We start from the raw sequence: 18,137 nt of genomic DNA, 5'->3' as shown, positions 1-18,137 counted from the left end.
GTAACCTCTCCCTAGATAATATTATAATTGACAACAAAACCTCTTCTTGTTATACTTTATCAATCATGGAACTCGACCTGTACTTTCTTTCGCTGCCCAGTTTATTTGCATTTAATTTTACTTTAAATTTGAATCAGGTAGAAAATTTAATATTGTACATTCCAGGGCAATTGAATGATCAGAGGTAGACCCGGTGCCGCACGAGCGCATTTCTTGCACAATGTTCAATTTTTACAACTTATATAAACTGAACGTCTGAAAAAACGGCATCCACGGGTTAAAAACATCACAACGGAAGTCACTGATTCACAAAAAGCATATATCAAAATATAGCATGACATCACAACAAGAAACATGACGCCAATTACGTCGAATACGAATAACAAACATAGCAGCCTATCGTTAGGGAAATGCTGTTATCAAGTGATATCACCCAACATTTCAAGAAATACAAATCTTAGCCATTTACTCAGGACAACGTTCATATTGTTTTCTTTATGTTTACAGATGAAGCATTCACTCATCCTGAAGGTCTTTCTCCTCCCGGTACTCATCATCTTCACATTTCTCCTGGCACAGAGTGGTAGGTGTCTGAAATACGTTAATGCTAATTATTATGTTCATCCCGTCATCTTCGAGGTACTACGACTTGGGCTAGATGATTTACAAATTGAAGCAATGTTGGAGACAAACCTTTTTAGAAACACCGTTCCTCCATTGCATAATGTACTGTGATTGCGGAAATACACTGAATAGATAAGGTGTTGACGACGGGATGTCCAAGTATTAAACATGTTTGATATGGTACCAAAATGATTATGTATTTTCCTGTTTGTTTTCTCTTAGATACAGCTGTAATACACTGTCCTGACATAGCCTACTTGGATACTTCTGCTCAAATTACCTGTTCTACGTCTGACAACTTCACTAATATCATTTACAAATGCCCATGCGGAGCTGCACCACAGTGTCCGGCGATGTCAAACTGCACCCCTGTGTCAGGATATAATGCAAGCATCATCAACCAAACACAGACTGAAATCAAGATAATCAGTGTACAGCCACAACATGCAGGGAACTGGTCATGTACTGATGGAGGAAATGTGGGAACAACGTTTTGTCATCTTGTTGTCGCAAGTAAGTAGACCTGTAATGAAGAATAAAGATAAATAGTAGGTGAATTAAAAGGAAAAATTATTTCCCCAAAAGATAAGATAGTTATGCATGTGTACATGAATCATTATCAAACTGATGATACCATTTGTTTGAGAAAAGGTGAGCATAGCCTGAACCACCATTGTATGAATGGAATGTAAAGACTTAACTTTGTGTGATATCACCAATGCCTTTTATGTAGTGCTGCATTCAAGCAGATGGATACGTGACAAGCATTATCCATAAATTGGTTGTTGATTTGCGTCAATCTCACCAACTTTCTAGCTATATAACTCCTGCATGTACATAGTCGAGTGTGGATCAAACAAACCAGTGGTGGATATTATGAGCAAAGGGACTCAACATGCTAGTGGGAGAATACATATCACATGTCATCTGTGAACGCATCCAACACAGAGTGGGATAAATATTTCAAATCATCATCAATGACGGATCTTTTTAATAGAATCAATTCTCATTTAATTAGGCTTTTTTAAAATAAATTGAACTTATTGATAAATTTTGAATGGTGTACATAGCTATATTTTATGTTGGTAATGTATAATATGTAACTTAGATTGTTAGTGGCTATATCCTCAAAGGGGGTTGAAGTAGCGTAAAATTATTGTCCCCCATAAGAGGATATGTAAGACCACATCATTCCAAGTAGATTCATTCTTACATCGGTTTTAAACGTAGTATATTTGTTTATTTTAACTGTTGGCTTAATTGTATCCCATCACCAGCAGCTGAAGGGTTGGTGTAAATCCTGCTGGGGAGCCGTGCAGGTAGCAAAAGAAATGTAAGTCCCCACGGTCCCTAGTGCGGTGGCCTCACTTTGGCTGCTGGTGATCTATAGCCCTTTTTTATATTGCATTGTTGAATGTAAATGTATTCTTTCACTGTTCTGAACTAGTTTAAAAATCGAAACTGTGATACTCTAGTTATCTTACTGTCCATCGTTGACAGCTTTTTAATCAAATCAAAATATAATTATTATAACTGTTCCGTCACAATATGGCTGAAGTTTTGTGACGGTAAATTTCACTCACTCACTTCAACACAGAGTACTGTGAAATAATCTAAGCTATAAGAGACTAATTTTATTATCCATCTTTACACATAGTCTGAAATGCTTGCCGTAAAAGCCGACTATGCTTGCCGTAAAAGGCGACTGACGGGATCATGAGGTAAGGCTCGCTGAATTTGTTGAAGCATGTAATCGATCCCAATTGAGTGGATAATGGAGACGATGGAGCAATGTTTTGTCATCTTGTTGTCGCAAGTAGGTTGACGTTTTATTGAGTTTGAAACAAGAAAACCAGTGGTGGATATTATAAGCAGCCGTTCGATGACACAAATCAAACGTCATCTATGAAACATTCTCACAGATTAAGGGCAATTAATGAAAGCCACAAAAGACTGATTACCCAGTCTTCATTCATCTCTACATGTATCTTGATTTGCAATATATACTCATATCTCGTTCGGACCACCCTCGTGGTCAAAGGTAGAGCTTTCGTTCAGAGATCGGAAGTCCAGGGATCGAACCCCAGCCGCCTCATACCAATAGACATTCAGATATGGCACTTGTTGTTACCCTGTCTGGCGCTCGGCATTAAGGGGCTAAAACAAGGATCGGTCTGCTGTGCCTCGGTGTGCTGGCACTATATCTATATAAAATCGGCATTAGTCCGGACGAGTACAAGCACACACGCACACACGTACGCACACACGTCGCACACAAACGCGCACGCATGCACACACACGTGACGGCACGTCTCTATACACGTGCAACACTTTTGAACGAGACATTCTCATGTAGTGACATTGTCGCCCTTACAAAAATTAGCAAATATTGTCGAAATTAACCAAAGCGTAAGAATGCGAAAATGCTAGGGCCCGAATATTTGTCAGTAATTCGCTGAGCAGTGCGAAAGTAAAAGTATGGTTGTGGTTACGAATTCCAGCACCATACACACGCATCACTTAAGAGGTTCTGCTCAACTAACACGCTATGAAATAACGGAATTATTGTTCAAGGCGGCGTTAAAAAACGGACTCGATCCCTCATTCAAATCGTGGAATTTCGAATGACCCTATCATCGCTTGTTCAAATCCTGATTCGTTCTGATTATGGTTCCTGGTTTGTCAGTACTATATAAACGTTAAGTCCAACACCTGCACCACATTCGGTGACCTGAATTGATATGCATTTAAATCCTTGTTCCCACACGTTATATAACTGCACTTAAAACATGTGGTTCTCGCATTGTCGCCCTTTGGTAAATGTCTAAAATATAATTTCAAGCGCGACAATGCGACGACGTGAGAACGGTAAAATGTCGCCTTGTTGCATTGTCTACCTGTGGTTAATTTTGACAGCTTGTGCTTGTTTTTGTAAAAGCGACAACGCCAAAATGCAAAGATGGGACAATGCCCCTTCTTGTGTCCCTTACATGAGCATGATCTTCACGACTATACCAGTTGTAATTTAGATGCTGTAACTTGATGATAACTTAACCTGATACATTTATGAACACAATGATAAACATGCAAACTGTTTTGTTCAAGAGATTCCGCTAATTGAGATATGTAAGTATACAGTTATGCACTATGTGATGTTTTAGAGATTCCCTCTGTCAACATAACCAGTGATGTGGATGCTGATTCAGTGAATCTGGGTGACAGAATATTACTCACAGTGGACATTCGAGACTACCACTGCTCTGACGCTTACAGCTTAACACTACAGATCGGGAGTGTCACCTGTACATCTGACACTGGGAGGAACACTTCTGTCAAACACCTGAACAAAACTGTACCCATCAATGTGACACAAGCTCACTTCGGGAACGTTAAGCTTGTGTTTGTCTGTGGTAATCACCAGTGGAATATTACTCCTGAAGGTATAAACGAGCTACAGCAGAATAGTAAGTATCATTTATGTCTTGATCCAGCTGTACGTCATATGACTCAAATATAATTAAGGCAGGTAACTTGTATCGTTTGTCTGTGTGTGTGTGTGTGTATGTGTGTGTGTGTGTGAGAGAGAGAGAGAGAGAGACAGAGAGGGAGAGAGAGAGAGAGAGAGAGAGAGAGAGAGAGAGAGAGAGAGAGAGAATAAACAGTAAGTATCAGTCATGCCGTGATTCACATGTAAATGTGCAAATGTAACACATAATACCATTTACAGAGGTTCCTGTTACTTTATTTTGCTATGTATTCCCAGTTGAAGTCAAACGTGCTGTGTTTTACGGATTGCCTTGAAAACAGTGTATTCAAACTTGAAATGTTTACATGTGCGTAAAATAAGTACAATACTGACATACGACTCTTATCGTAAATCATGTTTCTTAACATCTGATTGTTTATTTGATACCAAGACACGTTTCCTGAATATTAATCGTAGTTTGAAATATGTGTATGGAGGTTGCAACTACGTATAATGTTAACATGAACTGAGCCACGTCAGCTGGTTGTCAAGCATATTCAACTGTCAAAGTTAACGCTTGACAGTTAGCATAAGTAAACACCACAACATCGTTTTCATAAGAAATCTCCTATTCATGATTCCGACAATATCACAAGAATGATGATCCAGTGGTTGGCGAAAAAGTGAGCGTATTCTGCCCGACCGGTGGCACCCATAACAAAGACATGCAATAAAAGTCCAATCTCATTAAAATCTGATCTTAGTTCTCGCTATCGCTGAACAAAGATCTGAGGACATCCCATTAGGGTCACGTCAGAACGACCTTTCATACAACCAATCAGAGCGTCGTTTACCAGATCATGAAAGTGACAGTCGGAATGTGTATTTAATCCTGCAACCACGAAATATTTAACACGGGGTATTCCGAACGACAGTAACGGGTTTTACTATTATATCCATACGCCATCTATAAGCCATTCCAGAACGTTCTTCTTGTCAGTTTTAATTTGTTTAATCGAGAATACATCAAAATATGTTTCGAAGCGTAGTCGCCAGTTTGAAACTAGCATCGTAAAGCTTGAGAAAGGTGCATTCTGATTGGCTAATGTCGATTTCTTGTCAGTCATTTCATTGGTCGATCAAAATTCGCGAAAGGTCGTTCTGACATGACCTGTATTGGGATGTCCTCAGATCGTTGTTTAGCGGTAGCAAAAACTAAGATCTGATTTTAATGAGATTAATAAAAGTCAAGCGTTCGCCTGAAAAAAAGTGAAAACAATTAGTAAAGTTAAAAAGTAACAATTGCCGAGACAAATTGTTTCTCTTTGCCTTTTGCGGCAATCCATCGCTGCCAAGCGAGTTTTAGTTTTGATAAAAAAAATTCGTTTTTATTTATTGATAAGATTTATGTGTCGGTATTGATATGATCATTTCATTTTGGATTTTTAGAAATTGATAGAATTCCTTTGGCTGTTCTGTTTATATACATTTGGGTCGCTGATAATCTCTCAGAAACAGAGTACGCTTGGCCTTGTTAGTGCATCTTACCTAACTTTGACTTTATGAGTTTTGGAGACGTTTATATTTTTAATACGTTCTGGGGCATATGGTGTTTAATGTGCACTTTGTGGATTGATTTATGTTGGAGAGGCCGAACAGGAATTATCGACAAAAGTCAGCATAGATCGGGCATCAACAGAAATGTTTCCAATTGTGCCTACCAACATTTACATTTGGATAATCCCCGAAAAAGAAAATCACAGGATTCGACTGATGTGTACAGAAAGGCCATATGGTTGTAATGACAAAATTAAAGACGTTGGCTGTCTTTCAAACCCGCAAACTGCCAACGTCAATGTATTGAGTCTATTTCCCGCATCACAAAGACGTCGACGGGACTTTTGTTACAAATCGTGGTGACAGAAGATTGGTGGAGCTTCAAAGGTTATATTGTTAAACTGTGGGGGACATTAATAAATTTGACGCATAAGTGACAAGAATGAAAGTCCCAAGCTGTGCCCTAATTTGTGTTTGTGACGTGTACCACCTGTGGGGCAGGATACGCGCACCTTTTCACGAACACATGGTGTCATCGCTATGTAAATGTGGTTTATAAACACATGCTCGTGGAATAATACAATGTACTCTTTCAATGTGAAAAGGGTTGTGTCGCTTTTATTATTTTTTCTTTCTAGCATTTAGTTTATTTGATAAGAAAGCAGAATACTCCAAGATAAAAGATTTTGTAGCATACACATAACAGTCCCATGTTCTATATCATTGAACAAAACCTACTCGAAAGATGTGTTTATAGAACATAAGCACCCGGGCACAGATCAAACACAACTTCTGTAATCATAATCTGGTTGATCTGTATCACTTAATGAGTCAGGGTACTTTACTCTGCTTACAGTTGGGATACGGTTTTTTAAGTATGTAAGACCAGGCAGTGAAACTGGTTACACTTCACTGACATATCAGTTGATTGAGACGTCCGACAGTTTGGAGTGAACCATTTTAAATTTGGAAAAAGGCCCCAAGCCGGAGAGGTTGACAAGCACGAATATGGAAACTGATCCCACTAGGCTAGTGTCCTGCCTAATTTATTCCGCAAACAAACACGGCTTCGCCCTTGTCATTCGGGAATCTGGAGAAACTTATGGGATAATTGCTATCATTATCAAAAGAACAGTCTAATATACTGAAAACCAGTGCCTAACTGTGACGTAGAAAAGGCATAGTACAAGCTTTGGCAGTTCTGGAGATATAAATTGAGGAACAATGTTGCGACGGGATCGGTTTCCATTTGTGTGCTTGTAGACCTCTGCGGCTTGGAACTTTTCCCCCAAATTAAATGTGTTGGATTTTGCAGACATTTGTTCAAATTGTTTCTTGTTTCGTTGTATCACTGTATGTACATCTGAATGCACTTCGTGACGTTATAATAGGACAGGGCGACTGTCACCGTCTAACTGTGGCCGTGACGGTCATAGACTGGGGTTAAAGTCGCTTCCCTTTGACATGTTGTTTTGCCTATATGTAGTTACGCCACTGTTTAAGAAACAGGCTTCAGTTGGAACTATATTGGCTACTGTCACTGTCCAACCGACACATGACTTAGCCACTGACGTAATACATATTAATGCTCACATTCAAGGAAAACATGCAATGTTTAAGTAATATTTGTGGGAGCTCGCCATTCCTAATACAGGATATTTACCATGCCTAAACACACTCGCGTGATAACCTCTGTATACGTTTTTAGGGTGCATCAGCAATCAACGAAGCAGCATGCGGTGTTGACACTAAAACCAACTAACACTTATTTGCTGAAAACGGTTATTTTCAAGAAACAACTATTCTATTACAGGAACTTATGTACCATTCACTCTCTCCATAGGAGTTCCGACAACAGAAATTCCTCCAAAGGATTCTTCAACTCTTTTGGTAGTTGCAGCAGGAGTTACTTCGGCAGTTATCATCATCGTAATTACCATAATCGCCTGCTGTTGTTGCAGTTGTAGAAAAAAGGTAAATCCAGCTCAAACACGCCAATCAAGTCTTCCCTCTGCGTCAAATACGGCTTATTTTGAAGCGGGTATAAGTTTTCAGGACGTTAGTAAAAGTAACGGCATAAACGGCAGTTCAGAGAGCCGTGCCACCCACTGTTCGGTCGTGACACTAAAAGATTCTGAAGATCTGCATGACAGCATGGGGAACGGGGGATCAATATACGACAGACTGAACATGACCTAGATAGACTGTCTACCTCTGCTAATAAAACCAAGCAGAACGTAACCGTACCACTGTATGGCGATACACAGAGCAGGATAGTTAGGGTCACACAAGAACTATGATTGATCAAAAGCAGCAAATTAAATCTAATTTTGAAGAAAGATGTAACATGTTCATAACCTACTGGTTTTGTTTTTACTTTGTAAGCTAATGCATGTATTTACCAAGAGAATATACCCTAGCGGTACAGAAGAGGGGTTAACATAAGTGTAGCAAATACATGTACGTCAACGATTGCTGTTCATTCTCATTGAAATCTGCACAGTGCAACACTTTTGATTTCCTTTTCCTTTTTGTGGAAACAGGTAGTTCGTTAGCTCGGCACCTGGAGTCCAGATTGCAAGCAAGCACGTTATAGCTCTTTCTAGCTCATTCGCAACCAAAAATGATTATACGGCCCCTATCATTAATTCACTCACCAATTGTGTTTTTTTAAATCACTTGCAATGGATACATTATGCTGTTGTTTTTATGTTGATTATTTTCTTTTCTTTATTGTTGTGTTGTTTGTATCATTATTGATGTATATTGATGTATTTCATGTGTTTGTGGTTTAATGCCTCACAAAGCAATATATCAGCTTTGTCATAGCGGTGTGTAAACAATCGAGGCTGGACAGGAAAAGGAATCTAAGGTGGTCATGCAATGGACAATGTAAAGTTAATGACTCAATTAATAGCATATCCTAAGAACTTAACTAGAATGTTGTATTTTTGGAAAGTGTTATTCGAATGAGTTTTAACAGCAAGCTACGATTTGGTAACGGTTTCCCGTATGGTTACTGATACCACATATATGTTCGGTATGATAAGTTTGCCAACTTCAATTGTAAGCTACTGTCATTGACACAATAATTATGCATTTATATTTCCGTTCTAATTTTTCATTACTGTTGTACATGCTTTGCGGAATCTGATGTGAATAGATGTAACTCATAAGTGTTTGCTTTTGGAAATAAAACTTTATCAAAAGATATTTAGAGATACTTGGCTTCTTCCAAAATCGTTGAATAGACTGAACTGGTTGTGAAAGATTGGAGACATAATGGAGGAGTTACCAACCACTTCATGACATTTAATTCTTGTCTGTTGGATCTGATGGGTAGAGATGTAGGCTTAAGACCTTTTTGGGGGAATGGAGTGAGAAGTGTTATTAAATAACTTTAGTATATTGACATTTTGATTATTTCATTCATGGGAGCGGTCGGGTAGCCTAGTGGTTAAAGCGTTCGCTCGTCACGCCGAAGACCCGGGTTCGATTCCCGATCATGGGTACAATGTGTGAAGCCCATTTCTGGTGTCCCCCGCCGTGATATTGCTGGGATATTGCTAAAAGCGGCGTAAAACCATACTCAGTCAGTCAGTCAGTCATGCTTTCATTCATGTCACTTCAGCCAAATCTATTAAATTACCCGAAGTGCCTGTAAAATATAACTCCTATTACCCTGTGGTTTTCTATAAAAAACACCGAGATGAAGTGCTCGTAAAATATGATCTTCAACCAGTACATACCCATGTCACTCCCGTCATGTCCATTATCAGAAAATGGGTAACAGCTTACAAATAACATTTCACAGTCTGAATCGTATAATACTTACTATCCTATCGGAGTGATTGTGCTTAATACATATTTCCAAATAAGGCAAAAATATCATAAACTTATTTCAACACGAATGTGCAAACAGGATTTTACTTCCCAACATATTTTGCAATAATGAACTCGTTTGCATCTCACAACGTTAATACAACAACATGAACATTCAGCACACAATATATATAGACTGACAAGTACTATATTATTCTTCTACGCATGATACATGTAACTGAGAATGATGTACCTGAACAACTGGAACAGATATCTAACTCCTTTTGATATTTTCACTTTCGGCGACAGCGGCCAAGCTTCCGAGACGGGTCAAGGCAGGGATTCGGGGTGATGAGTGATTCACTCACTAAAGTTGGTCTTGGAGTGATGAAAAGTGTGAGATATGCGCAAACACGCCCTTGTACCACTATATATACAGCCTAACTAGCTACTGGAAATGTCTACACAGTGCCCTCACCGGACCGTACTGGAACATTCCATATGTTTCTCCAACACACTTTACCATCCGCGTTATAGTCCAGTAATTAAAAGGTACAGGTTCAACAAAATTGATGGAAAAGGTTTATTGCTGGATGTTGGTGCCTTGACATATATCCATTAAAATAAAAAATAGTTTACCAAAATCGGACATGGGGAACCATCCGAAAATAGGTAAAATCTAAGATGGCCGCCAACAAAAGTAAAAATAGTCATAAACGTGGAACCAATAACAATAAAAACATTTATGATGAGTCTATCTATATTAGCTTGCCAGGATAAATGCAAAGAAATGTATATTTAACAATTTTGAAAGGAAAATTCACATATAAATTTAAAATAATGCTTCAAAATGACAAAAAAGTACATAAATTTGTTAATATCAGTAATTCTTGCAGAAAATGAACCGATTTATTATAATGTTGACGTTTAACATATAAAATCATACAGTTTATTGTCTTCACATAAATAATCAAGTTAGAAACAAATATAATTGAAAAAACCCAAAGTATTCCCTTCTTCAAAATGGCGGCCGAGCATACAATGTTTTAAAGATAGACCTCAAGAACATAAAGGTATGTATAAGCTATTTTTCTTTTATAGCTAAAATGAAAACTTGTATATTATATAGTTGATTGGCTCTAGAGAGGAATAACTGATGACAACATGAACAAATATAAATATAAAATTTGAAACAGAGCCCTAAAATTAACATCAACATTTGTTTCAAGGAAAATCAAACGAGATAATCCAAACTCCAGGAAGCAGTTATTTTTCTCAAATGGTATTAGCTTCTCAGAAACTTTATTAAAAGTTAATTCAGAAGATATAATCAAGACATTTAGCACAAAAATCATTTGCTATAATCGGAAAAGCCACATTTGTAACTGTACACATGTCAACCATATTTCTATCAACTAATACTATTTGCAGGTGACTATTCTCAACTGAAGGTGTCCTATGTAGATCACAGATGGCGACTTGTTTGCTATGTATGGAACCAGTTAACCTGGACAAACCCCAGGATTATGTGAAGTTGACAGCAAAATGCTGCTGTAGCATTAATAACGCAAACAGACTGCACGTTAGATGCACCAGACATCATATACAACTGTAGCCTGTTGGTACACAGACAGTGTCGAAGTATGCATATAAATCCAAAGGCAATCAAAGTAGCAGAAAACTCCTCGGTCATATGTTTAAGCCTTAAATATTAAAACTCACTGTTTTCTATGTGGTACTTGTATTGACCAGGATGTTGCATACAAGCATCTATATAGAAGTGCACTTCAGCCGTGCGATGGCTCTTGAGTTACTCAACATATGTCTGCAACATACTGTGTCAACAGGCAAGATGATTGGGCCAAGATGGTACAGTCAAGTATCGTGCTCATATACGATCTACCAGCTGAAGAAGCTATCCATCCCCATGCTTGTGATAAGAATTTTCGGAGAGGGACAAGTATACCTGCAGCTTATATTGAACATGAGGAGGCTCCACCAAAGAAACGGAGACTTGGTCGACTGAAGTGTATGTCCTAGATGAAAGCATTTGAGATTGACATTTATTACTTGGAAGAGAATGATGATGAAACGATTCCTTTGGACAATTTGCTTCACATTATGAAGTCAATGAGTGCACTGAGTGATGATCAACTACACACTACATCTCAGCTGAAAAGGGAATTCATGAATTACTATGGGAACAAGGTATTCATAACTACAATCAGGCAACAACCTAACATTGCATCTCTTACGGCATATGAAAATGTTGCAAAGGTGGACAAATCCGACATGGACAGTTTGATTAAAGTTGGGGGAGGATACGTTCATACGCAGGTAGAGAGCATGTCGAAACATGTTGATGTGTATCTCGACAATGAGCAGATGGCATTGATTGACACCAATCTTGATTACCTCCCACAAGCATTACGCATCCTCCTTCAAGCATCAAGAGCTGAAACAGTAAACCCCATACTCCGTCATTGGGTCAGGCAATAATGCATTCGACATGTTCCCATCATTTCTGCCTCCTTGACAAGTTTGACAAAGTATCACACTATAACACAAATATGGTCATTGTAATTTAGTGGATATGATAAGCTAAGTGACAAAACCTGTGTCAGATCAACGCTGGAGTATATTTCCAAACATGCCAGACGACATGGAATCACACCGGTTATTACAATCGACAAGCAACTTTGGTGAATTGCATACATGATCATCGAATCACGGCCAGCTGAGAGCCCATTGCATCAAATAGCCCTGGTCTTGGGGGGATTCCATACAGTTGGGAATCTGATGGCTGGATCTGGGTTAAAGGAGATCATCGCTCAAGTATATTCAGAGGATAGTACAGATCAGATGTTGTCCGGCAAATCAGTGTCACAAGCTGTGCGGGCTCATTTCTTGAGGAACCACTTCTGCAATGCTCTTATCGTGTTTGATGGTTATTGTGGTGTTTTTCGACCAAGGATGAGACCCATCAGAGAAGAACTGGAAGTGACATTGGAGTGGATGTGGATTTCACACCAGACATGATTCTAAAAATGAAGAAAAAGCCCTCTTCGGAAATGAAAGAAACAAACAGAAATTCATCACTCTGTTGGGGTCAAAAATCGATAAAGGTGGGTTTTCAGATTAAACAATCATCCGGAGATGCTGACTATGACATTTCAATGTCTGCCTGTACATTGGCTCAAACACAGCCTGTGGTAGTGGTAGGGAATGACACCGACCTTCTCATCCTGTTGCAATATCACTTCAGACCCGATACCATGAGGCCATTTTCTTCAGACAAGTACAAACATCATTGAAATCTTCATCCTACAGATGATCCTTGATCCTAATCTCAGCCATTCTTTGCTCTTTGTACATGCATTGTCAGGGACCGACACAACATTGAGGTCATATGGCATAGGGGTGGTCTCAGGAATATTCAAAGGTTTTCATGGTGACAGGTGGAAACCATGCAGAAATCGAGCAGGCTTGTAATCAGGCACTTATCCTCTACGGCTGTATGCCTGGCTTGGATTTGAATTCTGAACGTGTGACAAAATTCACTGAGAAGGTATGTATCAAGCTCAAATTACCTACCCCTTCGACACCTTCCACTGACATCAGATGCTGCCAGATTGCCCAGCCAACGAGCCAATGACTCCAAGTGCAGACCTGGCTAGGCAACAATATGGATGCGACAGAATGGGGCTGGACGCTCCAAAAGAGCAACAAGGGCACTATATTGAAACCAATCACAAGGCACCAAGCTGTCACTCCTAAATTTCTGTTGAAAATAATCAGATACAATTGCACTGGAAAGTGTGATGAAATCACATGCTCATGCAGAATTTTTTTTTCTCTACAAAGTACCTCAGCATGTGGACAACGCAAAGGGATGACATGTTCAAATGGACCAAGTCATGACTTTTCTGACATAACTGAATAATCGTCTCTTCATGTCCAGTATACATGGTATATGAGTATGATTATAAAGACTGTCTTGAACTTTAGACATTTAAATTGGTAGTAAGTTTGACTTGTAAACTGTAGTATTGCAGGGCTATATCCTCTTTATAAGCCCGTGTTAAGTATTTTGTAGTCCGATATGGAACAATTGCATTTCTTTCACATTTCGGGCAGCCGTAATTTATTTCTGTGTAAGATTTCACTTCAAAATTGTTAAATATAGATTCCCCTGTCTTGATCCTATGAAGTTGATTATAAAAAGAGTCATCATCCATGTTTAGATTTCGATTGATTCTTTTTTTTTTACTTTTTCAATTTTCGTTTGTATTGATGGTGGCCATCTTGGATTTGACCTATTTTGGGTGTTTCCCCAAGTCAAATTTTGGTAAACTATTTTTTTTTTTAAAGTAGACCTATCAAGGCAGTGAAATGTGTTAAAAAACCTTTTCCGTCAATTTTGTTGAACCTTCATGAAAAATAAACCTTTAATTACCGGACTATTATACTGTACACATCACACCAGCATATAAATATGGTAACTTCCTGACGACTGCTTACATTTCATAGAACTTCATCCCTGACGACTTATCATTTTCAATACACAATGCAATGAGCGTCTGAAGAATGTCAGCAGAAACAGTGTAACACAGTTACAATCATTGTTAAACAAGAAAATACACTGCCAAAAGGGGTCACGGTGGCCGAGTCGTCTAAGGCGTCGCGATTCGCTGTACAAAGTTGCGTCCCTAGGGCACGCCAGAAATCTATGTTTGTGGGTTCGAATCACAATTCGCCTCGATTGTGTTTCTAGGTTTGTCAGCACCATACCCATGCTCATGGATTTCACCGAAGTGGTAAACGTACGAGACCTGCATTACTTCGGGTTTCTTCCCACATGAAGGTGACACGCCATGATGTTACTGGAATACTGTTAAAAGCGGCGTTAAACCCAAGTCACTCACTCACTCACTGCCTAAAAGAAATTGTTTGTACTTTATTGACCAGTGATTTATTGTGTACTCACTAATGAGACTGATCAAGGACACGTGTCGTCACACCTACATGTAGTACTACACCAAGGAAGTTATACAATATTCGCGGTAGCCTGCAGCACATGCCAAGTGAAGCAATACCATGGGTACTAAGTGATTGCAGCCAATTTAAAAGAAAATTAAGTCAATTTGAATCAATTTTAACAAAACATATCTGAGGTTTATATATACACTCTTCACAAAAAGAAACGCACAGATTGTATATAGTTCACTGAGCCTGACTACACAAAATATCCGGTATATAAATTGGATATATGTTACTGGAAAATGTTGGTGGCCTGATATTCGACAAACGGTGCGTCAGACGCTGACATTGTCAATTTGCAATGTCTTAAACGACATTGTTTTCGCACTTGTTAAAACATGTCATGGGGGGAAACAGGAAAGAAAAAAGCACGTGCATGCTATGGCATTAGTATCTCGTGGTAGTGGCTATAAAAAGGCAAGCATGAGCCAATAATTTGTCATTCAATTGTCAACATTTTTCAAGTTCGAAAATGCCGAGACTCAGCGCTGCCGATCGGAACATCGCCTTTGGACGTATCCAAGGAGGGGAATCGCAGTCTTCTGTTGCACGCAACTTCAACGTCCACCACAGCACCATTTGCGCCTTTTTGACCTATACACCCAGAAGACCTGTTATCGTCCCCTTTTTTACAACAGATCCATCGACAGCGACGCTTGCGTTGGTGTCATACCTTACAGCCTTGGAATTTAGGAAACTGGAGACGAGTGTGGTTTAGCGATGAATCACGATTATTTCTTCAACGGCGATATGGAAAACAACGTGTTTATCGATATCGTCGTCGAAATGAGCGTATTGACACACATTGTGTAAGTGAATTCGACAATTTTGGTGGGGGAAGTGTCATGGTATGGGGGGCCATATCCTACACCAGATCTGACTTGGTTGTGGTTCAGGGAAATTTGTCAGCAAATTGCTACATGTATCAAATTCTTCAACCTCACCTCCTTCCAATCATTGACCGTCAGAGGGAGCTGTTTCAACAGGACAACCCCCCAAACGCACACAGCTCGTGTCAAGGTAAACTACCTTCATAATGCCAACATCAATGACTTGCCCTGGCCGTCGAGATCCACAGATCTCAGCCCAATCGAACACCTCTTGGATGAACTCGTTCGACGTGTACGTCAACGTCAGTGCCGAGGAGATGCATAGGCGGTATTGCTGCTTGGGGCGTTCACAGGATATACTGAGTTCAGCGCAACCTTGTGGCTTTTTGTGACATGACACTATTTCTTTTGTCAATACCTTTGTATAATGACAACATTCGACTATCGAGCTCCGAAATTTCATTTTTGTATCTATGATATTACATTAAATATATCGACGTTATGAGGTACAATAAATTTACTGAAATTCTACCTGTGCGTTTCTTTTTTCGAAGAGTGTATATATAAATATAAAGCAAGGTATAAAATAATGACCAAGTCAGCATTGTCATCTTTTCTATGACATAAGTGTTAAGGTTAGAAATATGAAATGTTACCACAATGTGAACTTCATGCCATGATATTTTTATTACAAAAGTCTATATCAAAATAGATATTATCATGCTGGCTATTAGACGGTTTGCTATGCTTAATCGGGATTTTTTTACTATTAAAGTCATGAATTGGGACTTATTAACATTGACATTCCGTCAAGGTATCATTACTATTCAAACATGTACATTTTATGATAAGCTGCACATTGATTCTGACAAAATTTAATGCGAATGTGAGGCTACAAAGCACTTAATCAAGGACATTTGATTCTTCTCGTAAAACACTGTATGTTGTCATCAATTGACTGTCGAGAAGGGATTTCCACGCTGTGTGTGCTCTCATAGAGAAATGTGAAGTTTACTTTGAGCAAATATAATTTTCTGTAACCCATTCTTTCATTTATTTGGACATCAGAACAGGTTCAAACAATTATGCAGACAAATGAAATCACAGAGAGTTCAAGTTGATGAATATATTCATTTAGTTTCATATTTGACTTGGCTATTACACTGTACCATTTTGGAAATTCAACTGAATCTGGCTATTTGAGTAATGTTGTAATCGGATACCATCTGTTACAATGTATATTAAAGTCACTGACACATTATTGATGGTTATAGTCTATAATGTTATATTATTATATAGTATAATGGTTTAAACAAGGTAAATGTAACTCAACCCGGCCTATCTAACTATTTGATAAAATATGTATTGAAATGTTTCTTTGACAATGAAATGATCAAATGCTTATGAATATCAATGCTCCTAATAGCCATCTGCAAACATTTTCTTTTTAGCTAAGATGTTAAAACGAGTGAAGAAGTTTTGAAATGAAGTTAAATCCTTTAAAGAAGACCTTGCTTTCGAAATGTCGTGCTCGCATCTGAAGCACAAAGTTGTCCGATCCCCTATTGTTCATGGTGCCTTAGGTTTGGTATTTCCAATTCGGTTGACTGACACTGGGATAGTACCCGGGTTTGCTACCAGAAATACAGCTGCAGTGGTTCGATCATTTTATTACCGTCTTCACCATGCTTGTGGTTTTGATTAATACGAAATCCTTTTGAAAAGGCCCGTATACAGCCTCAGACGTATCAAGGCGAACAAACCAAATCTTGACCTTTTTGCTAAATCCATTGAAATCATTTATATCATTGAATTATCTGCCCCTTTTGACAGTAATGTGATTGACAAGAGTGAGGAAAAACATGGCAAATATGCAGACCTCGCTTTCGAAATGTCACGCTTTCATCCCAAGTACCAAGTTGTCCGACTCCTCGTTGTTCTCGGTGCCTTAGGTTTGGTACCTCCAAATCTGTTGACTGACATTGGGAGAGTGCCCGGGTTCGCTACCAGGAATACAGCCCTTCTGACAATCTGGGTAATGCAGAAGGCTGCAGTGTTTGGGAGTCTTCACCAGTCTATTTTGGAATGCTCATTGTAAAGTTAAGGATATGTTTAACAGCATATATCGTATGAACTCAACTTGAATGTGACAAATCACGAAAGTGCTCGTGAAAATAATGTGCATACGTACGTCATGTTATGTTGATTTTCCCCACATTCATTCTGTCTGAAGTATTTCCCAACTGTAAGGCAAGTTAACAACAAGTACCATTTCACAGTGTCGGTTTGCAGGACGCAGTTAGGGGATAGAAACCACCATAGACCAGTCCCGGAGCAGACGCTGTATTCACTTGACCACCGAGGCAGCCTCAGTATACAAATATTTCTCTTAAACGTGATTCTTTTGACCTGTTTCACTTTATGAACCATTCCCCTGTAGGCGCTGAGATCTGGAAACGTGGTATCCGCTACTGCTAAGGCGGTGCCTTCAGAACAACAAGAAGCTGGGCTGCGTATTAATCCTGTTTATGTAGCATCTCATGCGCAAGTAATGGAAAGACCACTTGACAGTGCAGCCCCAGCAGTTCCTAGCACATGTTTGGAAGGTATGTACAGTCTGAGGGTATGATATTAGGGTTTATAGACACATTGTTTCAGAAGGGTAGGTGTTTTGGGGCCACGCTGTAATAAACAAGAAAATAATGTTTCTTTATATTATAATGGGAGAATCGCAAAACCTGTGCTACATATTATAAATTCCGAAATAACTGCTTGAAAACATTTCGGAATATGTGTCA

At 38.9% G+C, this 18,137-nt stretch overlaps 2 protein-coding genes across 2 annotated transcripts in view; both read left to right on the top strand.

The window, feature by feature from the left end:
- Window positions 1-18,137, top strand: part of LOC139456997 (zonadhesin-like) — a 387,647-nt gene that overhangs the window by 150,101 nt on the left and 219,409 nt on the right. The window lies entirely within an intron of this gene.
- On the top strand, window positions 508-7,846 carry LOC139457981 (uncharacterized). Its single transcript, XM_071239309.1, has 4 exons — window positions 508-583; window positions 847-1,137; window positions 3,786-4,088; window positions 7,461-7,846. Exons 1-4 carry the CDS (start codon window positions 508-510, stop codon window positions 7,844-7,846), a joined length of 1,056 nt encoding a protein of 351 aa, XP_071095410.1.

The sequence above is a fragment of the Haliotis cracherodii genome, unplaced genomic scaffold (genome assembly GCF_022045235.1).
Source record: "Haliotis cracherodii isolate W230 unplaced genomic scaffold, xgHalCrac1.p SCAF_12, whole genome shotgun sequence".
Lineage (NCBI taxonomy): Eukaryota > Metazoa > Mollusca > Gastropoda > Lepetellida > Haliotidae > Haliotis > Haliotis cracherodii.
This window is presented reverse-complemented; position numbering and strand designations above follow the sequence as displayed.